The 26,939-nt window shown below is 38.6% G+C and overlaps 1 protein-coding gene and 1 pseudogene across 5 annotated transcripts in view; one reads left to right on the forward strand and one right to left on the reverse strand.

The window, feature by feature from the left end:
* The window catches only part of DOP1A (DOP1 leucine zipper like protein A), a 116,899-nt gene that overhangs the window by 19,213 nt on the left and 70,747 nt on the right, over positions 1-26,939 (forward strand). For 3 of the 5 annotated variants that reach the window (XR_005720858.1, XM_040238946.1, XM_040238947.1), the window contains exons 2-4: positions 11,573-11,763; positions 15,343-15,524; positions 26,550-26,720. Coding sequence is in view for 4 of the 5 variants with exons in the window: in XM_040238946.1 (XP_040094880.1) it covers positions 11,626-11,763; positions 15,343-15,524; positions 26,550-26,720 (491 nt within the window). In the remaining variant the exon portion in view is untranslated. Of the gene's footprint in view, positions 1-11,572; positions 11,764-15,342; positions 15,525-26,549; positions 26,721-26,939 lie in introns of those variants that run through there. The other 2 variants (XM_040238948.1, XM_040238949.1) reach the window with 1 other exon arrangement.
* On the reverse strand, positions 23,593-24,225 carry LOC120862925 (annotated as a pseudogene).

Below are 26,939 nucleotides of genomic sequence, written 5' to 3' on the forward strand. Positions count from 1 at the left end.
GAAGAGCATTTGAGGTTGGTGTTTCTCAGTTTAAGTGCAGTAGGTCAGCTTGGTTGTGTAAGTTTTCTCCAGCGATGTTCTGTTGCTTGGGTTCAGGCATAATTGAGCTCAGCCAGGATTGGGATTCTGCCAGGTAAGTGTTAACAGGGGGAATAAGAAAGACACTTCACTCCGTGGCCCCGATAGGTGTGGATATAAGAAGGAAAACAGTCTCCATGGGAGTGAAGAGTAGTGGTTTTGAGTTAGAACTCTAAAGCCAGATTGCTTGCTTACATGTAAATCCCTGGCTCTGGCAGTTAACTGAATCATGTGTATTTCTATGCCTCAGTTTATCTCTTAATTGGACAGTAATAATAGCAAGAAGCACCTATACTTCAAAAGAGCAGATATGGTTAAATGAATGAAAATATGAAAAGCATTTGAACAGTGCCTGCCATTTAGTGAAGCACAGGGGTGGTGGCCGAGAGGAGCTATCCCACGCCCAAGGTAAGGAGCAGCGGCTACGCTTTGCTGGAGCTGCTGTGAAGAGATACCCCACGTCCAAGGTAAGAGAAACCCAAGTAAGATGGTAGGCACTGAGAGAGGGCATCAGAGGGCAGACAGACAGAAACCACAATCACAGACAACAGGCCAATCTGATCACATGGACCACGACCTTGTCTAACTCAATGAAACTAAGCCATGCTGTGTGGGGCCACCCAAGATGGAAGGGTCACGGTGGAGAGGTCTGACAGAATGTGGTCCACTGGAGAAGGGAATGCCAAACCACTTCAGTATTCTTGTCTTGAGAACCCCATGAACAGTAAGAAAAGGCAAAAAGATAGGACACGGAAAGATGAACTCCCCAGGTCAGTAGGTGCCCAGTATGCTAGGAGATCAGTTGAGAAATAACTCCAGAAAGAATGAAGGGATGGAGCCAAAGCAAAAACAACACCCAGTTGTGCATCTGACTGGTGATAGAAGCAAGGTTCTATGCTATAAGGAGCAACATTTCATAGGAACCTGGAATGTTAGGGCAAATTGGAAGTGGTCAGACAGGAGATGGCAAGAGTGAACATTGACATTCTAGGAATCAGTGAACTAAGAGGGACTGGAATGGGTGAATTTAACTCAGATGACCATTGTATCTACTACTGTGGGCAGGAATCCCTTAGAAGAAATGGAGTAGCCATCATAGTCAACAAGAGTCCAAAATGCAGTACTTGGATGCAATCTCAAAAATGACAGAATGATCTCTGTTCGTTACCAAAGCAAACCATACAATATCATGGTAATCCAAGTTTATGCCCCAACCAGTAATGCTGAAGAAAGCTGAAGTTGAACAGTTCTATGAAGACGTCCAAGACCTTCTAGAACTAACACCCCAAAAAGATGTCCTTTTCATTATAGGGGACTGGAATGCAAAAGCAGAAAGTCAAGAAACACTTGGAGTAACAGGTAAATTTGGCCTTGGAATACGGAATGAAGCAGGGCAAAGGATAATAGAGTTTTGCCAAGAGAACACACTGGTCATAGCAAACACCCTCTTCCAACAACACAAGAGAAGACTCTACACATCGACATCACCAGATGGTCAACACTGAAATCAGATTGATTATATTTTTTGCAGCCAAAGATGGAGAAGCTCCATACAGTCAGCAAAAACAAGACCAGGAGCTGACTGTGGCTCAGATCATGAATTCCTTATTGCCAAATTCAGACTGAAATTGAAGAAAGTGGAGGAAACCAGTAGACCATTCAGGTATGACCTAAATCAAATCCCTTATGATTATACAGTGGAAGTGAGAAACAGAATTAAGGGACTAGATCTGATAGATAGAGTGCCTGATGAACTTCTGGACGGAGGTTTGTGACATGTACAGGAGACAGGAATCCAAACCATCCCCAAGAAAAAGAAATGTAAAAAAGCAAAATGGCTGTCTGGGGAGGCCTTACAAATAGCTGTGAAAAGAAGGAAAGCAAAAAGCAAAGGAGAAAAGGAAAGATATACTTATCTGAATACAGAGTTCCAAAGAATAGCAAGAAGAGATAAGAAAGCCTTCCTCAGCGATCAATGCAAAGAAATAGAGGAAAAGAACAGAATGGGAAAGACTAGAGATCTCTTCAAGAAAATTAGAGATACCAAGGGAACATTTCATGCAAAGATGGGCTCGATAAAGGACAGAAATGTTATGGACCTAACAGAAGCAGAAGATATTAAGAAGAGGTGGCAAGAATACACAGAAGAACTGTACAAAAAAGATCTTCACGACCCGGATAATCACGATGGTGTAATCACTCATCTAGAGCCAGACATCCTGGAATGTGAAGTCAAGTGGGCCTTAGAAAACATCACTATGAACAAAGCTAGTGGAGGTGATGGAATTCCAGTGGAGCTGTTTCAAATCCTGAAAGATGATGCTGTGAAAGTGCCACACTCAATATGCCAGCAAATTTGGAAAACTCAGCAGTGGCCACAGGACTGGAAAAGGGTAGTTTTCATTGCAATCCCAAAGAAAGGCAATGCAAAAGAATGCTCAAACTACCACACAATTGCACTCATCTCACACACTAGTAAAGTAATGCTCAAAATTCTCCAAGACAGGCTTCAGCAATACATGAACCGTGAACTTCCAGATGTTCAAGCTGGTTTTAGAAAAGGCAGAGGAACCAGAGATTAAATTGCCAACATCCGCTGGATCATCAAAAAAGCAAGAGAGTTCCAGAAAAATATCTATTTCTGCTTTATTGACTATGCCAAAGCCTTTGACTGTGTGGATCACAATCTGAAAGAGATGGGAATACCAGACCACCTAACCTGCCTCTTGAGAAACCTGTATACAGGCCAGGAAGCAACAGTTAGAACTGGACATGGAACAACAGACTGGTTCCAAATAGGAAAAGGAGTACATCAAGGCTGTATATTGTCACCCTGCTTATTTAACTTATATGCAGAGAACATCATGAGAAACGCTTGGCTGGAGGAAGCACAAGCTGGAATCAAGATTGCTGGGAGAAATATCAATAACCTGAGATATGCAGATGATACCACCCTTATGGCAGAAACTGAAGAAGAACTAAAGGGCCTCTTGATGAAAATGAAAGAGGAGGGTGAAAAAGTTGGCTTAAAGCTCAGCATTCAGAAAACGAAGATCATGGCATCTGGTCCCATCACTTCATGGCAAATAGATGGGGAAACAGTGGCTGACTTTATTTTTCTGGACTCCAAAATCACTGCAGATGGTGTTTGAAGCCATGAAATTAAGAGATGCTTACTCCTTGAAAGGAAAGTTATGACCAACCTAGACAGCATATTGAAAAGCAGAGATATTACTTCATCAACAAAGATCCATCTAGTCAAGGCTATGGTTTTTCCAGTGGTCATGTATGAATGTGAGAGTTGGACTATAAAGAAAGCTGAGTGCAGAAGAATTGATGCTTTTGAACTGTGGTGTTGAAGAAAACTCTTAAGAGTCACTTGGACTGCAAGGAGATCCAACCAGTCCATCCTAAAGGAGATCAGTCTTGGGTATTCATTGGAAGGACTGATGCTGAAGCTGAAACTTCAATACTTTGGCCACTTGATGCGAAGAGCTGACTCATTAGAAAAGACCCTGATGCTGGGAAAAATTGAGGGCAGGAGGAGAAGGGGATGACAGAGGATGAGATGGTTGGATGGCATCACCAACTCAATGGACAGGGGTTTGGGTGGACTCCGGGAATTGGTGATGGACAAGGAGGCCTGGCATGCTGCGGTTCATGGGGTTGCAAAGAGTCGGACACGACTGAGCAACTGAGCTGCTTAGAAGGTATTTTCCTTAGAATATAATTAAGACCAGAATGTGGCAGGACCTGCAGAGATTGTTGATCACTTGTTTGGAGTTTCAGCATATATGCTGTTTGAAGGTTTGAGATCAGGTCGACTGGGAGAAGTACAGGGCATCAGGACTCTAGTGAGTAATCTTAACCTGTTTGTGAAATACCTAGTAGGTCTGTTTTTCTTTCCATATGGTTAGCCCTCCAGGGACATTTACCAATTTTCTGGAGTAACTGGCTTTATTGATTAAATAAATGATTTGCAAAAGATCATTTGCTGAAAGTGTCAACATTGAAATTTGGAACTTTTGATCAAAATGAAATAGACTTGTCAATAATTGCCACAGTCATCTGTTAGTGAATTTAACTCAGATGACCATTATATCTACTACTGTGGGCAGGAATCCCTCAGAAGAAATGGAGTAACCATCATGGTCAACAAAAGAGTCCGAAATGCAGTACTTGGATGCAATCTCAAAAACAACAGAATGATCTCTGTTCATTTCCAAGGCAAACCATTCAGTATCACCGTAATCCAAGTCTGTGCCCCAAACAGTAATGCTGAAGAAGCTGAAGTTCACGGTTCTGTGAAGACCTACAAGACCTTGTAGAACTAACACCCAAAAAAGATGTCCTTTTCATTATAGGGGACTGGAATGCAAAAGTAGAAAGTCAAGAAACACCTGGAGTAACAGGCAAATTTGGCCTCGGAATGCAGAATGAAGCAGGGCAAAGACTAATAGAGTTTTGCCAAGAAAATGCACTGGTCATAGCAAACACCGTCTTCCAACAACACAAGAGAAGACTCTACACATGGACATCACCAGATGGTCAACACCGAAATCAGATTGATTATATTCTTTGCAGCCAAAGATGGAGAAGATCTCTACAGTCAGCAAAAACAAGACCAGGAGCTGACTGTGGCTCAGATCATGAACTCCTTATTGCCAAATTCAGACTTAATTTGAAGAAAGTAGGGAAAACCACTAGACCATTCAGGTATGACCTAAATCAAATCCCTTATGATTATACAGTGGAAGTGAGAAATAGATTTAAGGGCCTAGATCTGATAGATAGAGTGCCTGATGAACTATGGACTGAGGTTCATGACATTGTATGGGAGACAGGCATCAAGACCATCCCCAAGAAAAAGAAATGCAAAAGAGCAAAATGGCTGTCTGGGGAGGCCTTAATAATAGCTGTGAAAAGAAGAGAAGGGAAAAGCAAAGGAGAAAAGGAAAGATATAAGCATCTGAATGCAGAATTCCAAAGAATAGCAAGAAGAGATAAGAAAGCCTTCTTCAGCGATCAATGCAAAGAAATAGAGGAAAACAACAGAATGGGAAAGACTAGAGATCTCTTCAAGAAAATGAGAGATACCAAGGGAACATTTCATGCAAAGATGGGCTCGATAAAGGACAGAAATGGTCTGGACCTAACAGAAGCAGAAGATATTAAGAAGAGGTGGCAAGAATACACAGAAGAACTGTACAAAAAAGATCTTCATGACCCGGATAATCACGATGGTGTGATCACTCACCTAGAGCCAGACATCCTGGAATGTGAGGTCAAGTGGGCCTTAGAAAGCATCTCTACGAACAAAGCTAGTGGAGGTGATGGAATTCCAGTTGAACTGTTTCAAATACTGAAAGATGATGCTGTGAAAGTGCCACACTCAATATGCCAGCAAATTTGGAAAACTCAACAGTGGCCACAGGACTGGAAAAGGGTAGTTTTCATTGCAATCCCAAAGAAAGGCAATGCCAAAGAATGCTCAAACTACCACACAATTGCACTCATCTCACACACTAGTAAAGTAATGTTCAAAATTCTCCAAGCCAGACTTCAACAGTATGTGAACCGTGAACTTCCTAATGTTCAAGCTGGTTTTAGAAAAGGCAGAGGAACCAGAGATCAAATTGCCAACATCTGCTGGATCATCAAAAAAGCAAGAGAGTTCCAGAAAATCATCTATTTCTGCTTTATTGACTATGCCAAAGCCTTTGACTCTGTGGATCACAGTAAACTGTGGAAAATTCTGAAAGAGATGGGAATACAAGACCACCTGACCTGCCTCTTGAGAAATCTGTATGCAGGTCAGGAAGCAACAGTTAGAACTGGACATGGAACAACAGACTGGTTCCAAATAGGAAAAGGAGTACATCGAGTCTGTATATTGTCACCCTGCTTATTTAACTTCTATGCAGAGTACATCATGAGAAACGCTGGACTGGAAGAAACACAAGCTGGAATCAAGATTGCCAGGAGAAATACAATCACCTCAGATATGCAGATGACACCACCCTTATGGCAGAAAGTGAAGAGGAACTAAAAAGCCTCTTGATGAAAGTGAAAGAGGAGAGTGAAAAAGTTGGCTCAAAGCTCAACATTCAGAAAACGAACATCATGGCATCTGGTCCCATCACTTCATGGGAAATAAATGGGGAAACAGTGGAAACAGTGTCAGACTTTATTTTTGGGGGCTCCAAAATCACTGCAGATGGTGACTGCAGCCGTGAAATTAAAAGACGCTTACTCCTTAGAAGAAAAGTTATGACCAACCTAGATAACATATTCAAAAGCAGAGACATTACTTTGCCGACTAAGGTCCGTCTAGTCAAGGCTATGGTTCTTCCTGTGGTCATGTATGGATGTGAGAGTTGGACTGTGAAGAAGGCTGAGCGCCAAAGAATTGATGCTTTTGAAGTGTGGTGTTGGAGAAGACTCTTGAGAGTCCCTTGGACTGCAAGGAGATCCAACCAGTCCATTCTGAAGGAGATCAGCCCTGGGATTTCTTTGGAAGGAATGATGGATGCTAAAGTTGAAACTCCAGTACTTTGGCCACCTCATGGGAAGAGTTGACTCATTGGAAAAGACTGTGATGCTGGGAGGGATTGGGGACAGGAGGATAAGGGGGCGACTGAGGATGAGATGGCTGGATGGCATCACTGACTCGATGGACGTGAGTCTGAGTGAACTCCGGGAGTTGGTGATGAACAGAGAGGCCTGGCGTGCTTCGATTCATGGGGTTGCAAAGAGTCGGACATGACTAAGCGACTGAACTAACAGTTACTAAATGATAATTGTTAGTTCCCTCAAAAAAGTTTGGAAAGATTATCTTCATAACATTTTTAGGTGTTTTTTCTTTCATAATAGACAGTTATGTTGTTGATATTATGTATTACATGATGCTTTAAATGATATGTTCATATACATCCTTGGGATGCGATAACACCCTTAAACAGTCCCCAGGTTCAGTTCAGTTACTCAGTGGTGTCCAACTGTTTGCGACCCCATGAACTGCAGCATGCCAGGCCTCCCTGTCCATCACCAAGTCCCGGAGCTTACCCAAACCTTACGTATATATGCATAAATATAGCTATATATCTTAGTGAGATACAATTCACATATTATGCAATTCACCTATTTAGAATATATGATTCAGTGGTTTTCAGTTCATTCATAGAGCTGTGTAACCATCCTTATAAACAGTTTTTTTTTTAAATTGAAATGTAGTTTATTTACAAAGTATTAATTTATGCCATATACAAAGTTATTCAGTTATACACATCTATAAATTTCTTTTTTATATTCTTTTCTGATATGATTGATCATAGGATACTGAATATAGTTCCCTTTTCTCCACATTCTTTCCACCATTTGTTATTTGTGGAGTTTTTAATAATGGCCATGCTGATCAGTGTGAGATGGTATTTGCATTTCTCTAAGAAGTAGTGATGTTGAGCATCTTTTCATGTACGTTGGCCATTTGTATTTCTTCTTTGGAAACGTGTTGTTTGGAGACATATTTAGGTCTTCAGCCTGGTTTTTGATTTGTTGTTTGCTTTTTGTTGTTGTTGAGTTGTTTGAGCTGTTTGTATATTTTGGAAATTAAGCCCTTCTCTGTTGCATCATTAGCAGATATTTTCTCCCATTCTGTAGGTTTTTTCTTTCTTTCTTGTTTTATTTTATACAACAAATGCTAAAGGAGCTTCTCTTGGCACAAAACACAATATAAAGAAAAGACCTACAGAAAATAAACCCAAAACAATTAAGAAAATGGCAATAGGATCATACATACTGACAGTCACCTCAAATGTAAATAGATTAAATGCACTAACCAAAAGACTTGGACTGATTGGGTAGATGGAAACGTGTATGTATGTATGCATTCCACTTACCCCTTCCCTCTACTTAACCCCCTAAATTGTATGCAATTATTTTATATTGTTAGGTTAATCATGTTTCTGTTATAGCTTGTAATTGTAATTATCTTTTATTTTTTGTCTGGCTGTTGATTGTGAAAATTGATAAACATCTTTTACTATTGTGATTATGTAACTATTATTCACTTAATACCATTCTAGCATGATTGGTTAACAGAAAATAATAGAATTCTCTACCACTACAACTATCATTTAATAGAAAAATAAAATATGTGGTGTTTTGTGAGTGATATTTTTTCACTTAGCATAATGTTTTCAAAGTTCATCCATGTCATAGGTATCAGCACTTCATTCCTTTATATAGTCGAATAGTCCATTGTTTTTTATTTACTCATCCATCAGTTGGTGGACATTTGATTTGTTTCTCCTTCTTGGCTATTATGAATAATGCTTCTTTGAACATTAATGTACAAGTTTCTGTGTGAACATGTTTTCATTTCTCTTGTGTATGTGTACCATACCTAGGAGAAGCATTGTTGGGTTGTATGGTAATTCTATGTTTAACCTTTTGAGAACTGCCGGACTAAGTTCCAAAGCAGCTGCACCAATATACATTCCCACCAGCAGTGTACCAGGGTACCAGTTTCTCCATACCTTTGTCAATACTTACTGTCTTTTTTATTTTAGCAATCCTAGTGTGGGTGAAATATCTCATGGTTCTGATTTGCATTTTCCTGATGGTTAATGATGTTGAGTATCACTTCAATAATGGTAGTTATTGACCATTCATGTATCTTCTTTGGCGAAAGTATTATTCAGATTCTTTACCCATTTTAAATTATTTGTCCTTTTATTATTGACTTGTAAGAGTCCATGGGGTCGCGAAGCTTGCGAAGAGTTGGATACAACTGAGCAACTTCCCTTTCACTTTTCACTTTCATGCATTGGAGAAGGAAATGGCAACCCACTCCAGTGTTTTTGCCTGGAGAATCCCAGGGATGGGGGAGCCTGGTGGGCTGCCGTCTATGGGGTCGCACAGAGTCGGACACGACTGAAGTGACTTAGCAGCAGCAGCAGCAGCAGCAAGAGTCCTTTATTTATATGATTCAAGTGTCTCATCAGAAATATGGGAGATATATTTTCTTCCATTCTGTCAGTTGTCTTTTTACTTTGTTGATGACATCTTTTGAAGCACAAAGTTATTTCTTCTTTTTTTAAAGATGTATTGATTTATTTTATCTACAGCTGCTCTGGGTCTTTGTTGCTGTGTGAGGGCTTTCTCTAGCTGCAGGAGCAGGAGCTGCTCTTTGTTGTAGCTCATAGGCTTCTTATTGCACTGGCTTCTCTTGTTGCAGAGCGTTGGCTCTAGGCCCACAGGCCTCAGTAGTTGTGGCACAGAGGCTGAGTTGTCCCGCACGCAACATTTGGGATCTTCCCAGATGAGGGATCGAACCCGTGTCCACTGCACTGGCAGGCAGATTTTTAACCACTGGACCACTAGGGAAGCCCAAGCACAGATTTTTCATTTTGATGAAGTCCAGTTCATTTGGTTTCCCTTTCTTGTGGTTGTATTGCTTATTCTGCTTTTAGTGTTATTCCTGAGAAATCCTAAGAAGGCCTAGAATAAATCATGAGGATTTATTCTTGTATTTTCTTCTAAGAGTTTTATAGTTCTAGCTGTTAAATTTAGACGATTCATTTTGAGTTGGTTTTTATGTAGGTGTGGGAAAGATTTTTTGATGTTGACTGTTTTTAAAGTTTTTATTGAATTTGTTATAATACTGCTTGTTTTATGTTTTGGTTTTCTGGCCCTGAGGCATGTGGGATCTCAGCTCCTCAACCAGCGATAGAACCCACACCCTGGGCATCGGAAGGCAAACTCTTAAGCACTGGACCACCTGGGAAGTCCCCACATTGATTTTTTAATTAATTTATTTATTGGCTGTGTTGGGTCCCCTTTGCATTGCGCAGGCCTCTCATTGTGGTGGCTTCTCATGCTGTAGAGTACAGGCTCTAGGTGCAGGCTCCGTAGTTGCAGCTAACAGGCTCTAGAGTGCAGGCTCAGAAGTTATGACGTGTGGGCTTAGTTGCCCTTCGTCATGTGGAATCCTCCCCGACCAGGGATCAAACCGTGGTCCCCTGAGTTGCAAGGTAGATTGTTTACCACTGGACCACCAGGGAAGTCCTCCCACGTTGATTTTAAAATTGAGCCTCAGTTAAATACCTGTTAGTACTCTGTGTTAAGTTATCTATTCTACTGTTGTGTAGCTATTACTCCCTAACTCAGTGGCCTAAAGCAGCAGAATTTCTGTAGATCATGAATTCGAGAGGCTTAGCTATATAGTTCTGGCACACAGTCTCTTGTGAAATCAGTCAAGATGTCATTTGGTACTACAGTCAAATCAAGGCTTGCCTGGGGATGAAGGATCTTCTTCAGAGATGGCTCACTCACAAGGCTGTTGGCAGAAAGCGTCGGTTCCTTACCGCAGGAACGCCTCCATAAGGCTCCTTGAAGGGTCCTTGTGCTGTTGCAGCTGGCTTTCCCTGGAGCCTGTGACCTAACAGAGAGAGAGCAGGGACGAAGCTGAAGTGGTTTTATGACCTAGTCTTGGCCAGTACACATTGTCACTTCTGCCTTATTATTTTCATTAGAACTGAGTCCCAGAATCCAGCCCAAGGGACTGGAGAATTAGGCGCTGATTTTTTAAAGTAATATCGAAGGATTTGTGGACATATTTTAAACTGCCACATATACTTGTCAGTCTTATTAGAAGTTTCTGTTTGTTTGTTTGCTGGGTCTCTGTTGCTTTGCAGGCTTTTCTCTAGTTGCAGCGAGCAGGGCTAGCGCAGGCTTCTCATTATGATGGCCTCTCTTACTGTGGAGCCTGGGCTCTAGGACACATGGGCTTCAGTAGCTGGGCACCACGGGCTCAGTAGCTGTGGTTCCCAGGCTCTAGAGCACAGTTTCAATAATTAAGGTGCACGGGCTTAATTGCTCTGAGACATGTGGGATCTTCCTGGATAAGGAATTGAACCAGTGTCTCCTGTATTAGCATGCAGATTCTTTACCACTGGGCCATCAGGGAAGCCCAATTTTATTAGAAGTTTTATTAGTTCCAAAAAGTTAATGTTCTTTCATACTATATGCCCATACTTTTATTGCTTAATAAAATGAGATGATCTCCACGTCATTCATTTCTTTTTTTTTCCTATTGTTGTTGTTTTTAAAGTCCCTGATGTTTCTAATTTAACCAGTCTTATTACATTTTAGGATCAAAACAAAGAAGAGATGTATGGGTATCAAAAGTGTTATATTGGCAAATATGACAGAGAAATAACATGATTTCTAATTTGAACTAACTGCAGGAATATTTCCTACTTCTTCGTAAGCCCTAAGTGCTCACAGCCATTTCATTTCTCCCTAGGAAGGAACACATGAGTAGTTATCTCTGAAGCTGTCTTTGAATACTTCCATGACCCTGAATGGTAGCTGCCTAGAGTGTTGATCACTTCTAACTCAAAACACATTTTAACGTTAGCCATTAGATCTGAACCCATTTTAATACTTTCCTTTGTAACTTTGGTTCCTTCTGCAAACTTTGTTTTTGTAGGTAATGATTTTACATGACTTTGGAATTGGTCTCTAGGAGGACGCTGTGGGAGGATGAACACAGAAGAGCTGGAGTTATTGAGTGACTCCAAATACAGGAACTATGTAGCTGCAGTTGACAAAGCACTGAAGAATTTTGAATACTCCAGTGAGTGGGCGGATTTGATATCAGCACTTGGAAAACTTAATAAGGTATGTCTGTCTTGCTCATTTCATAGGAAGAGATAAAAATCAGAAATCTGCATCTGGATTTTCTGGATTTCTCTAAACCTTGAAGTAAAGCATTTAAAAACATAACCTCAGAATTAGTTTTTAAAAATTCTCCAGTCTAGAACATTTTCCAATTTATTTTTTATTTTTTAAATAAATAAAATGTTGTGTTGCTTCCTGCCATACAACAATGAGAATCAGTTATAATTATATATGACTCCTCCTTCCTGAGCCCTCCTCCGCACTCCCGAGCCCACCCCTCTAGGTCATCACAGAGTGCCAGGCTGAATTACTTTTTTTTTTTTACTTTATTTTACCTTACAATATTGTATTGGTTTTGCCATACATTGACATGAATCTGCCACGGGTGTACATGAGTTCCCAGTCCTGAAACCCCCTCCCACCTCCCACACCACATCATCTCTCTGGATCATCCCCGTGCACCAGCCCCAAGCATCCTGTATCCTGCATTGAACATAGACTGCCAATTCATTTCTTACACGATAGTATATATGTTTCAGTGCCATTCTCCCAAATCATCCCACCCTCTTCCTCTCCCTCAGAGTCCAAAAGTCCATTCTATACATCTGTGTCTCTTTTGCTGTCTCGCATACAGAATTATCATTACCATCTTTCTAAATTCCATATATATGTGTCAGTATACTGTATTGTGTTTTTCTTTCTGGCTTACTTCACTCTGTATAATCGGCTCCAGTTTCATCCACCTCATTAGAATTGATTCTGCTATTTTACTTCATTAATTGCATGCCTTTGTAGTTAGGGTTTTTTTTGTTTGTTTGTTTGTTTTTGAGGCCAAAACCACAACAGTACTTGAAAAATATAGTTAATCTATTATTATGTATAAATGCAAGATTAGGAAGCAAATATGCTAACCATGAAGGTTAACAAACTTTTATAATTGAGTATCAGATATGGTTCTGGGAGTTCCTAGCAGCAAAATGAAGAGCTGCACATGGAAAGCAGTAACTGCTGTGTCCTTTCCGAATGGAATATAGCATTAAAGAAATATTTTATATCCAGGCAGTTCTTAGTTATAGTCAGTGCTTTTTACAAAAGTGACAAGCAATTGCTTAGGCCTTGGAGCTAGGCCTTGAATGATCCTTTTTGACATGTCTGGTTTTTATCCATTGTTAATATAGTGGCATCACTGTTCAACTCGTAGCTTTGGATTTTGACCCCCCTTTTTTTTTAAACTTACATCAAAATTTTCTCACTTCATAGCCATAGTTTTGATATTGGGGGCTTCTTTAGGTTTGTTTTTAATAGCATGTATTGAATACGAATGCTTCTAAATATTAAGTGGACCAGGGGAACAGATAGGAAAAGTGAGCTCTTCTCGTAGCTATTTTAACATCATGAGTTTATCATACAATTTGTCCTGAAATACATATCAAGGACAAGAGTTTTCAACTTTAATACTTACTATAGATAATTACCCTGATAATTTAAAAAGAAAAACTTCCATTTTCAATGTGCCATGGACTTATCTTAAAATGAGATGCACAAACTTCTTTTTGACATGTTGACTTCTAACATTTATCATTTGAGGTTTGATAAATTCTCAAAATTTTTACAATATCCCCAAGAAATTGCATCTAAAAGTATGAGTTTGTTTAAAGGTAGGTAGGTTTTTACTTATCTTGAAGGGTCTCTTTTCTGAAGACTTAGTAGGAACTCAGGCTTGTAAAAAGCTTTTTACACTTTTGTAAAAGGCACTGACTATAACTCAGAACTGCCTGGACATAAAATGTATGTTTGGGGCTTCCCAGGTGGCCCTAGTGGTAAAGAACCCACCTGCCAATGCAGGAGATGTAAGAGGTGTGGGTTCCATCTCTGGGTTGGAAGATCCCTTGGAGGAGGAAGTGGCAACCCACTCCAGTATTCTTGCCTGGAGAATCCCATGGACAGAGGAACATGGCAGGCTACAGTCCATGGGGTTGAAAAGAGTTGGACACAGTGGAGTGACTGACACAGCTACTAGTAGGAACTGTGTGTAAAAGCAGTTCATTAAACTGGAAATTAATTTGCCTAATTAAGTACATAATTAATTTTTTATAGTTATCAATATCATGAAAACAGATTTCACTGTATCCAGATACTGCACCATAGGATATGCAACGCATCAGTGAAACTTAACTAAAGTCGTGGTGATACAAGGCAAGGGTTATATATGTACGAATCTGTTGTAGATAGTCTTAAATATGTTTTAGTTTAAAATTTTATCATTTATTAATATACTAAATTTTCACCTTATTTATACAAGTTTTCAAACTCAAATGATTTTAGAAAATAGTGCTGTATTTTGCTTTATTAAAAATTTTTACTTGGTATGAGTAGAATTTCTTTATTGAAGCATTTTGTGTTATAGATCATTAACTTTCCTTCTACAGAGGAACTTCTGGTAATAATTATTTATACTTTTCTTTCAAATATGTATAAATATTGATTCCTTGCCTCCATCTGAAATTCAAATTAATGTTATAGAAATGGAAGGCAGCTAGTTTAAAAATATTTTTTTTGTAGTTGAATTCCTATTGATGTTGTGGCTTTGATTTGCTTTGCATTTGTAAGTCTAGTTTTATTTATATTGGTTACATCCAATTTAAGACTGGTTTGAAGACCATTGAAAATGTTATATCTAAGTGGACCTCAGACCCTTCAATTTTTTACTTTTTTTTTTTTTATGAACTGGAAGGATCTAGTGTTTTGCTTTTGTACTGCCTTTGGCAGAAGAATCATTTTCTATATTTTAACCTCAGTTCTTTATTTTCTAAAATAAAGGACTTCTTTTGTGTTTCATCTCAATTCCAGTTCTCGTCTATTGTACCATATTCATTCTGAATGTTTATTTTCTACTACTAGCATTTTGCCATAATACTCTGAAGAACTTCATTTATAAGTCTTCTATTATTTAAATAAATTAATCTCCTTGGGGTGATATTTGTGAGTTTGCATCTTCTATAAATTCTACCTTGACCATCTATTCTAAAGAAATGTGGTGTTTGAATAAATACAGCAATATGTATTTGGTCCAATTGGGAAATTAGTAAAAGCAAATGGACGAGTCTAATCTCATGTGTGTTCTTGCTGTAATATGATATACTACAGCAGTGGTTCTTCCTCTTCCAACTACAATGTTTTGTTGAGGTTCACTTTTCTAAATATATTTCAAACAGTGTATCCAAAAAAAAGGTTGAAGGCTGTTAAAAGATTTTCAAAAATCTAAAATAGTACCTTTCTTCTGAGCAAATTTATTTTGGAAAATACTATTATTTTTCATAAAAATGTTATTTCTGTTTACATGTAACAAGTTGATTTTTTAACAAATTAGTAAATATTTTTAAATCCTCAGTTTTAACTTTCAAGCTAGTTTTACTGATGTAACTGACAAAAACAAAAGGTTTTTTTTTTTTACATCCTCTATAATTTTTTCTCCTTTGAAGTCCTATATCAAGGATTTTTGATAATACTGTGCCAGAAAATGGAAGTAAAATGAAATGCAATATTCCTTCTCAACTGAATTAAGATGTTTTCTTCAAGGTTTTACAAAATAACGCAAAATACCAAGTAGTGCCCAAAAAGTTGACCATAGGCAAGCGCCTGGCTCAATGTCTGCATCCAGCATTACCGGGTGGAGTTCATCGGAAGGCACTTGAAACATATGAAATTATCTTCAAAATCATTGGACCTAAGCGACTTGCCAAAGATCTGTTTTTATATAGGTGAGATAATTTTACTATGTATTTGCATGTAAATAAAGTATTTTTAAACTTTTTTTAAAATGTTTTTTGCAGTAAAAGCTAAACAATTGAAAACTCCTTAATGATGAAAGTTTTCATTATCAGTCGTAATTGTTTCGATTAAAAAGTACAATAGAAAAATTTACTTAAATTTAAAAGCATTGTGTTTTATTTATTTATTTATGGCTTTCTGTGCAGCTTGTGAGATCTTAGTTCCCTGACAGGATCAAACCTGGATCCCCTGGAGTGGAAGCACAGTCTTAACCACTGGAACACCAGGGAATTCCCAGCACTCTGCAGTTTTACTCTGATGTATTCCTGCCTGGAGAATCTCATGGACAGAGGAGCCTGGCAGTCCATGGGGTTGCAAAGAGTCAGACAGGACTGAGTGACTAACACAACATTTAGAGATAAATGGGCTTCCCTGGTGACTCAGATGGTAAAGAATCTGCCAACAATGCAGGAGACCCAGGTTAGATCCCTGGGTTGGGAAGTCCCCTGGAGGAGGGAGGGCCTGGAGAATCCTATGGACTGAGGAGCCTGGTGGTCTACAGCCCATGGTGTCACAAAGAGTCGGACACAAGTGAGCAACTATCACTTTCACTTTCATCTTTTTATTTATCCTGGTTGGGATTCATTGGGATTTTAAAATATGTGAATCAGTGTTATATATGTTCAGTTCCTAAGTTGTATTCAATTCTATAACCCCATGGACCGTAACACGCCAGGCTCCTCTATTCTCTATCTTCTGGAGTTTGCTCAGATTCATGTACATTGAGTCAGTGATGCTATCTAACTATCTCATCCTCTGCCAACCCCTTCTTCTTTGCCTTTGATCTTTCCCAGCCAGCATCAGGGTCTTTTCCAGTGAGTTTACTCTTCCCATCAGAGGGCCAAAGTATTGGAGCTTCAGCTTCAACATCAGTCCTTCCAGTGAATTAAATATTCATTCAAACCTGAAGGTTGAATTGACTGGTTTGAACTCCTTGAAGTCCAAGGGACTCTCAAGAGTCTTCTTCAGTACCACAATTCAAAAGCATCAATTCCTTAGCGCTCAGCCTTGTTTATGTTTCCGCTCTCAAATATCCATACATGACTACTGGAAAAACCATAACTTTGACTATACAGAACTTTGTCAGCAAAGTGATGTCTCTGCTTTTTAATATGATGTGGTGGTTTGTCATAGCTTTCATTTCAAGGAGTGTGTGCTGTGCTTAGTCGCTCAGTTGTGTCTGACTCTTTGCGACCCCATGGACTGTAGCCCATCAGGCTCCTTTGTCCATGGGGATTCTCCAGGCAAGAATACGGAAGTGGGTTGCCATGCCCTCCTCCAGAGGATCTTCCCAACCCAGGGATCGAACCTGTGTCTCCCACGTTGCAGGTAGATTCTTTATTGTCTGAGCCAGCAGGGAACAAGTGTCTATTAATTTCATGGCTGCAATCACTGCACACAGTGATTCTGGAACCCAGGAAAATAACTGTCACTGCTTCCACATTTTCTCCTTCTATTTCCCATGAAGTGATGGGACTGGTTGCCGTGATCTTAGTTTTGTTAATGTTGTTTCAAGCCAGTATTTTTATTCTCCTCTTTCACTCTCATCAAGAGGCTTTTTAGTTACTCTTCACTTTCTGCCATTAGAATGATATCATCTGCATTGTCTGAAGTTGTTGCTTTCTCCCAGCAATCCTGATTTTAGCTTGTGATTCATCGAGCCTGGAATTTCTCATGATGTACTCTGCATATAAGTTAAATAAGCAGGGTGACATAAACAGCCTTATCATACTCCTTTCCCAATTTGAAACCGTTCAGCTATTCCATGTCTAGTTCTAACTGTTGCTTCTTGACCTACAGGTTTCTCAGGAGACAGGTAAGGTGGTCTGGTATTCCCACCTCTAAGAATTTTCCACAGATTGTTGTGATATAGTCAAAGGCTTTAGTGTAGTCAGTGAAGCAGAAGTAGATGTTTTTCTAGAATTCCCTTGCTTTCTCTATGATCCAGCGAATGTTGGCAATTTGATCTCTGGTTCCTCTGCCTTTTTCAAACCTAGCTTGTACTTCTGGAAGTTCTCAGGTTGCGTACTCCTGAGGCTGAGCTTGAAGGATTTTGAGCTTTACCTAGCTTGCATGTGAAATGAGTGCAGTTGTCTGGTAGTTTGAACTTTCTTTGGCATTTCCCTTCTTTGAAATTGGTATGAAAACTGACTGTTTCCAGTCCTAAGGCCACTGCTGAATTTTCCAAATTTACTAACATATTGAGTGCAGCACTTTAACAACAACATCATCTTTTAGGATTTTAAATAGCTCATCTGGAATTATGTCACCTCCACTAGTTCTGTTTGTAGTGATGCTTCTTAAGGCCTATTTGACTTTACACTCCAGGATATCCAGCTCCAGGTGATGGACCACACCATTGTGGTCATTCATGTCATTAAGACTTTTTTTGTATAGGTGTTCTGTGTATTCTTGCCACCTCTTCTTAATCTCTTCTACTTCTGTTAGGTTCTCACCGTTTCTGTCCTTTATCATGTCTGTCTTTGCATGAAATTTTATCTTGGTATCTCTAATTTTCTTGAAGAGATCTCTAGTCTTTCCCATTCTATTTAATAGTTTTCTTGTATTTCTTTGCATTGTTTACTTAAGAAGTCTTTCTTATCTCTCCTTGCTATTCTCTGAAACTCTACCTTCAGTTTATCTGTCCCTTTGTCCCTTGCCTTTCACGTCTCTTCTCTTCTCAGTTATTTATAAAGCCTTCTCAGACAACCACTTTGCCTTGTTGCCTTTCTTTTTCTTGGTCATGGTTTTGGTGAGTGCCTCCGGTATGATGTTATGAACCTCTGTTGATCATTCTTCAGGCACTCTGTCTACCAGATCTGATTCCTTGCATCTATTTGTCACCTCTACTGTGTAATCATAAGGGATTTGATTTAGGTCATACCTGAATAGCCTAGTGGTTTTCCTTCCTTCCTTCCATTTAAGCCTGAATTTTCCAACAAGGAGCTCATGACATGAGCCACAGTCAGCTCCAGGTCTTGTTTTTGCTGACTGTAGAGAGCTTCTCCATCTTCAGCTGCAAAGAACATAATCAGTCTGATTTTGATACTGACCATCTGGTGGTATCCATGTATAAAGTTGTCTCTTGGATTGTTGGAAAAGGGTGTTTGGTTTGACCGGCATGCTCTCTTGACAAAACTCCGTTAGCCTTTGCCCTGCTTCATTTTGTACTCTCAGGCCAAACTGGCCTGTTATTATGGATCTCTCTTCCTACTTTTGCATTCCAATCCCCTTGATGAAAAGGACATCTTTTTTTTGGTGTTAGTTCTAGAAGGTCTTGTAGGTTTTCATGGAATCTGTCAACCTCAGCTTCTCCAGCATCAGTGGTTGGGACATAGACTTGAATTACTGTGATACAGAATGGTTTGCCTTGGAAACAAACCAGGATCCTCCTTTTGTTTTTGAGATTGCACCCAAGTACTGCATTTCAAACTCTTTGTTGATTATGAGTGCTAATCTATTTCTTCTAAGGGGTTCTTGCCCACAGTAGAAGATGCAGTGGTCATCTGAATTAAATCCACCCGTTCCAGTCCATGTTAGTTCACTGATTCCTGATGTCTGTGTTCACTCTTGCCATCTCCTGCCTGACCTCGTCCAGTTTACCTTGATTTGTGAACCTAACATTCCAGTTTCCTATGCACCATTTTTCTTTACAGTGTCAGACTTTACTTTAACTACCAGACTCATTCACAACTGAGCATCATTTCTGCTTTAGCCCAGTCGCTTTATTCTTTCTGGAGCTATCAGTTATTACCTTCCACTCTTCCCCAGTAGCATGTTGGACAGTTTCCAGCCTGAAGGGGGCTCATCTTCTGGTGTCATATGTTTTTACCTTTTTGTATGATTCATGGGGTTCTCATGACAAGAATACTGGAATGGGTTGCCATTCCCTCCCCCAGTGGACCACTCTTCACTATGATCCATCTGTCTCTGGGGGCCCTGCACGGCATGGCTCATAGCTTCTTTGAGTTGCACAAGCGTCTTCACCACGACAAGACTGTGATCCATGAATGGGTTTGAGTCAATACCTTTCATCAATTCTGGAGTCTTTTTAAATTGCCTTTATTCCATATATTCTCTCTTCCTTTTTTTGGAGCTATGACTTAAAATATGCTAGAACTTTTCATTCTGGCTTCCCCGTATCTTATCCTCTCTTTCCTTTTAGTTTGATGCAGTCCCACTTGTTTATTTTTGCTTTAGCTGCCTTTGCTTTAGGTTTCCTGTTCCAGAATATCATTGCCAAGACCAATGTCAAGGAATTTTTATGTATATATTCTCCTCTGTTTTATAATTTCAGGCCTTGTATTTAAGTATTTAATCCATTTTGAGTTGACTTTTGTGAATCGCATGAGATAGGGATCTTATTTCATTCTTTTACACATGCATATTTAGTTTTCCTGTCTCATTCTTGACATTGGTGATACAGATAGCCTTTTGTACATTTTGGTCAGCCTTGTCATAAGTTTATCATATTTTTTAGTCTTTTTAAAAACAAACTTTTGATTTCATTGATCTATTTTACTGTGTATGTTTCTTCTCTTTAAATTCCTCATGGATGTTTTGAAAGTCAGTAATAGGTATTTTTTAATACTGATAATTACTACTGTATTGAAGAGCACTTTAAAAAAAAACTGAGAATTACTCAATCAGTGTTACATGTAATAACTGACAGATTCCTTCCTTAAGGCAAAACTTTTCTATATAACTCATGCCTGCTCCTTTTTAAACAGAAAGTTTGTCTTAAGAAACAACTAGTTCACAAAGTTGCAGTGTATCTAATTTTATTAGCAGTATGTTATATAAGAATAATAAATTAATTCTAGAATACTGTGTCTAAATATGGCAGACATTCATACATACACATACCTTATGGAGTAAAATTGTTATTCTGTATTTTTTAGAGTATAGCTAATTTAAAAACTAGAATTTGTATTATGTTGGATTTTTAATTTTTTAGTAGTTTAATCTCAAGGTTTATGCTTTAGCATAATTAAATACAAATACTTTTAAAGTTCTGTAACCTATTACATGATAAAACGTATTGTGTCTTCAAGTTTATTTTTTTAATGTGATACAGTACACTAAGCTGTCACTAAGAACACTAGATGTGCAATTTGAGCCCCATAAAATATTAAGTGGGTATGTAAAGTAAACTTTTGCTAATACAAATCCTGGAGAGGGATTTTAGAGCTAACAGCATTCAAGTGGCGGAGAATGACTGAGATCAACCAGTACCTTGTGAATAATAAGTAGGGAAAAGGAACAAGACCATTCTGTGAATATTTGCTCTGTCCTATCCAACTCTTTGTTACCCATGGACTGTAGTCTGCCAGGCTTCTCTCTGTCCATGAGATTCTCCAGGCAAGAATACTGGAATGGGTTGCCATTTACTTCTCCAGGGGATCTTCCCAACCCAGGATTGAACCTTCATCTCCTGTATCTCTTGCTTTGGCAGGCAATACTTTACCACTGAACCACCTGGAAATATTCATGGGAAGCCTCGTGAATATTTAGGTGTTACATTATTTAAAGGGCAGGTGGACAAAAGTAGTCAGTGGAACTGAACAAGAGTCAGAGATAAAAAATATACCAGGAAAAAAAAAAAATATATACCAGGAGACAGAGCTTACCTGGAAGCCAAAAGGGGAATGAGTTTCAAGAGAAAGTTGTGGTGAATAGTGTCAAATACTACAGATAAATGAAACAGTCAGGATTGAAAGTAGACCAACAGATCTGGCCTTTAGTAGAGAATGGTGATGATATTGAGAACAGTTTTAATAGAGCGGGTAGATGTATCAGAAGGTGAGTAGATGAAAGTGGTTTTTTTTGTTTGTTTTTTTTCTCCAAAAATTGAAGTAGGAAGGCAACTTCAAGCCAGGAAGTAACTACGATAAAGGTTTTAGAATTTTGTTGTCATTTGTTCTCTTTTTAGAATCATTGGGAAAGATTTAAGCACAGTTGTCAGTGGAGGAAAAAAGAAATTATATGAAAGAAAAAGTATAGTGGATAAAGCAGGGCCCTGAGAAAGGTAGACATTGGACTCTGAGGCAAAGCTACTATTGTAGTTTTAAGTCACACTGTACTTAAAGGTGAAGGCAGAAATGTGGGAAGTTGAGGAGTTCCCACTAGATGACCTTTGTTTTCAATATAAAGTAGAAGCAAGACAGATTCTTAATTCATTTATTAAGCACTTTGTAAAGGCAGGACTTCGTTTTAAGGTCTTAGGATACAGAAATAAAGAGAGTCATGGTCTCTTGCCTTTTTTTTTTAAAGTCAGAATTCAATTTCATTTCACATTGATAGAAACCACGCAAAAGATTTACATTTTCTCATGTTACAGTGCAATGTTTCAATGGAATATTTCTTGCTGTAAATTAGATTTCACTGATTTGTGTCAGTGAAGCAATAGTTTATATTCTTATAGGTAAAGTAAAATGATTTAGTGATTGTTTTAAAATTGTAAATCCAGGTATAAATATATGGCTTAATTATTAATATCATCTATAGTCCATACCAAATCATTTCTGTCATCAAGTAGCACCCATTTGTGAAGATGCAGTCCTAACATTGTTCTAATCAGTTGGAATTCTGCAGAAAAATTAACAGTTCAGAAATATCAAGCATACATTTTGGCTGTATATTAAACTGTGGGAACTACACTATTTGTATTGAGTTCTTTCTATACAGATTTACCCAGAAATTTGTTTTCAAGTAATTTTAACCAATAATATGAAAAATCTATTTAAAATCAAATAATTGCTACTTTTATGTTTGCACAAAAGCTAACTTTAAAAGATCATCTGACTATGTGAAAATTTCAAATTAGTCCATTGGCAGATAAGAGTAAAGCAAAATTTTTGAATTGTTCATTTCCTGCTGTAGTTGGTTTCAAACCTATGTGCAAAATAAGTAAATTCTATGCTATGAGGAGAATCACCTGAGAGCAAATCATCTTAGAAATTACAGTTTTTAAGATCAGCCTTAAATATCCCAGAACATACTAGAATATGACCTAACAATTCTTTCAGTTAATTACAAGAAAATACAGAATTATTCTCGTTACTTGGACTGAAGATTCTAGTAACTCTGCAGGTCTAAACCGTGGCTAACGGTCCACTTTAAGAAGTAGTGTAGAAACTCTGAAAGGATGTCCGGTTTCTTTCTGTCAATAGAAATATATTTTCAGTGCCATCATGCGTGTGATCCAGAATATTAAATTACAGCACATATTGACAGCAGGTGCCTGTGGCAAAGAGGAAATATTTGGTCTGTTGTGAAGGATAAAAAAGAAGGAACACACTTTCTTTTCTACAGAGAAAAGAGTATTAAACAAAGTATATTCAGCAAAGAAAAAGCTGTTCCCCCAAATAAAAGGACCATTAATTGAAGAGAGCAATATTGCTCTTTATTGACACTTAGAAGCATTATCCCTTTTATTAGGAATAATGTAATAACACCTCATTCTTATTATACATTATAATCATTAGGTATAAATGAACACATATATAAAAATACAGATAGTGTGTGGTGACTTGTCAGTTTGGGGTGTAAGCCCATAGTCTTAAGTCACCACACACATAAACTATTTTTGTTTTAACTGCTCATTTATATCTGAACAAGTTTTCGTTAAGCATGCTAATAATTTTCAAGTGATGTGATAAAAAACCTGGTTGCAGTATTTTATTATTTTGCTGAATTATATTTAGGAGAAAGACCGGCTGCTTCACTATTTTAATACTAGTGTATTCAATACTAGTGTATACTGCTAGTTTAATACTGATGTGTCCTGGATTATATCATATACAAATATGTATATAGAAACTTCAAAGATCATGCATTTCCCATGAGGAGACTTTATTTAGCCTGTGTCATTGGTGTGTATTTGCAGAACATTTTAACACTGCAGACATTAGAGGTTTCAAGGTTGGGCACAGGCCGGAGTGTGTATTCTAATAGACGATGCTGGTATGCACGTCTACACAAGGCCTCTTAGTGGCATCAGTCAACAGGAGGTAGGAGTTGACTGACGAACTACATGATGTCCATCATCTCCTGTTGACATGAACTGTGCCTCACGCCTCCATAGGTTTTGAAGGTTACATTGGCTGGATTTACCAATGGTTTTAGCTTTTCCACAGTAAGAGCACCAGACATTAGGGGTACTGAAGGGTCCAGATCTCCATGGCACTGAAGAATAGAAATGTCTCTCCTCAAACCACTGATCGGGCCCTGTGGAGAGGAAGCCCAGAGCAATGACACCAGCCAGCTTCTGCTGTATGGTCAGAGCCATGTACCACGGTAAAGCACCTCCCTGAGAAAATCCTCCCCAAATAACCCTGTTAGAAGGACTGCTGTTCTTCATCTCTTGCTCTGTCAAAGGTTTTACATTTTCTGCTGCTGCTTAGTTCCAGTTTCATCCTCCAGTGAATCCGGTGAAAGCCCAGTAATGTCAAACCAAGAAGGCGTGACCATGTTCATATGTAACGTTACAGGCATAACTAGCGCCTGTGGGCAGATGTATTTGATGTGGACACTTCTGATCCCGGTGAAGGCTTCTGCCCATCTGTGCGCTGTGTCTCCCAGGCCACAAAGGAAGATCACTGCAGCAGTGGCCTTCTGGGCCACAGACATAATGGCAGGCAGCAGGGCCAATACGTTATTGCCCTATATACCCCAGTTCCACTGATCACACATCTGAAGCGAAAGGCAGAGCAGGCATCCAGCCAGGCCAAAAGGCCTCTTGCTTTCTGATATTACAGAGTTACCTATCAGAATTAGTTTTTCTCCTCCAGTTTTACTGATAACAATTGACATACATCACTGTATAATTTTAAGGTATACAGCAAGTTGGTTTGATTTACATATATTGTGAAATGATTACAGTAGGTTCAGCGAACATCATCATCTCATTTAGATACAACAGAAAGAAGGAAGAAAAGAATAATGGGGAAAATTGTTCTCCTTAGAGTGCTCTTAGGGTTTATTCTTGGAACTTTCCTGTGTGTCATGCAGCAGTGTTAACTATAGTCATCATGTTTGACATTACATCCATAGTACTCAATTATCTTATAACTGGAAGTTGGTACTTTTTAACCACCTTCCTCTAACACCCGCCCCCGCCCCGTCCCTAACCATTATCTCTCATAACCACAAATTTGAGGTCTCTTTTTCTATGAGTGTGGGTTTTATATTTGTCTCTTTCTTTGTTAAAATTCTACCTGTAAGTGAGATCATACAGTATTAGTCTTTTTCTGTCTGACTTATCTCAGTATAATACCTTAAAGGTCCATCCATGAGGTTGTAAATGGTAGGAGTTCCTCATTTTATGACTGAATAATATTCCATTATATATATATATGCTAAGTCACTTCAGTCATGTCCAACTCCGTGTGACCCCATAGACAGCAGCCCATCAGGCTCCCCTGTCCCTGGGATTCTCCAGGCAAGAACACTGGAGTGGGTTGCCATTTCCTTCTCCAATGCATGAAAGTAAAAAGGAAAGTGAAGTCGCTTAGTCGTGTCCTATCCAGGCAAGAGTACTGGAGTGGGGTGCCATTGCCTCATGTGTGTGTGTGTGAGTGTGTGTGTGAGTGTGTGTGAGTGTGTGTGAGTGTGTGTGTGTGTGTGTGTGTGTGTGTGTGAGTGTGTGAGTTTTAATTTGCATTTCCCTGATGACTGGTGATGTTAAGCATCCTTTCATGTACTTGTTGACCACGTATCTTGTTTGGAGAAATGTCTATTCAGGTCCTTTGCCCATTTTGTACTTAGGTTATTATTATTATTTGCTATTGAGTTGTACAAGTGCTTTACATGTTTTGGATATTAACCCCTTATCAGATATATGGTTTGCAAATATTTTTTCCCATTCTGTAGGTTGTCTTTTCACTTTGTTGATGGTTCCTTTTGCTTCAAGGAGTAGCATTACTTATTATTAGCACAGCAATAGATTTACTTATTGTTAGTAAAACAAAGTTACTTATTAGAAATAAGTAAGTATTGGGTACTATGTGAACATTTAATAAGGAGCCTAACCTAGTCTAATTAGGAGATAGTCTTCTCAGGGAAACAGCTTAGGCCAATTCCTGAAAGTCTAGGAGTCATGCAGACAATGAGGAAAGTGAGGGAGCAGGGATTGTACCTTTCAGCACAGCATGTGTGAAGGCCTGGGTGCTGAAGAGAGTGGAAAGTTCTGAAGTGAACTTGAGAGGAATTGTTCAATGTAGCTGCAGCAGAGGGTGCAGGAGTGATATTGGTGAGCATGCATGGGCTATACAGAGCTATGTAGTAGCAAGATGTTAAAGCCACAGTAAGCAATTAGACAGTAACCAGCAGGAAACCAGTGAAAGGTTTTATTGAGAACAGCTGCTTCAGAGCAATACTGAAGCAGTACTGTATAATTCAGTGATTAAAATATGATGTTTGGTAAGCTGTGATTGAGATATCTTGGTGGTCTTTTCTAAGGAACTATCTGGTGGAAATGGAACTTATTATATTTACAAAAAATATCTAGGAGAATGGCTTGGAGAGAAAACTTGATGACTGATTCCAGTTTAAAATTTTTTATTTTTTTTAAGGGTCAAGGATCACTCTGAGATGTATAGTTTTTGGTCAAACAGATGGGTTCTGTTGCCATATTTTGAAATGGAAATTACAGGGGAAGGATCAGGTTTTGGGGAAGGGAAAGAGAGGGAATTCTGTTTATGAATTGTGGAATTTGAAGGCCTTATGAAACAGCTAGGTGACCTTTGGGTTTATGAGTATAAAGTTCAGATGAGAGACCTAGGTTTGTTTAATAGATATAGAAGTCATCACTATACAAGATGGATATGATTTTAAGCTAAGCAGTATAACTTACTATTTCATTTTAAAAAGATTTATACACACATGCTGGTATATATGAATTAATATTTTGTAGTTATTTTGTCTCTCACTTTTGTTTTTATTTTTTAAAACAGTTCTGGACTCTTTCCTCTCCTTGCAAATGCTGCCATGTCAGTGAAACCAACCTTGTTGAGTTTGTATGAGATATATTATCTGCCTTTGGGTAAAACACTGAAACCTGGTCTACAAGGATTGCTAACTGGTATTCTTCCTGGCTTAGAAGAAGGATCAGAGTACTATGAGAGGTAAGATGGTACTGTTATTGCTGCAGCTAAGTAATCAAAGTCATGAGTTTGTCAGCAAACATCCTTAAATCATTAATATTAACATCACAAAAACTGATTATTCTAAACACTTTAGTACCTGACCTGAAGATTTTTATAGCAAAAAAAAATTTTTTGTAGTGTATCTAATCTGTGTATCACACTGAAAATATAGCTGGATAATAAGAATATAGACTTGGA

Source organism: Oryx dammah, unplaced genomic scaffold, assembly GCF_014754425.2.
Source record: "Oryx dammah isolate SB20612 unplaced genomic scaffold, SCBI_Odam_1.1 HiC_scaffold_4, whole genome shotgun sequence".
NCBI classification, from domain to species: domain Eukaryota; kingdom Metazoa; phylum Chordata; class Mammalia; order Artiodactyla; family Bovidae; genus Oryx; species Oryx dammah.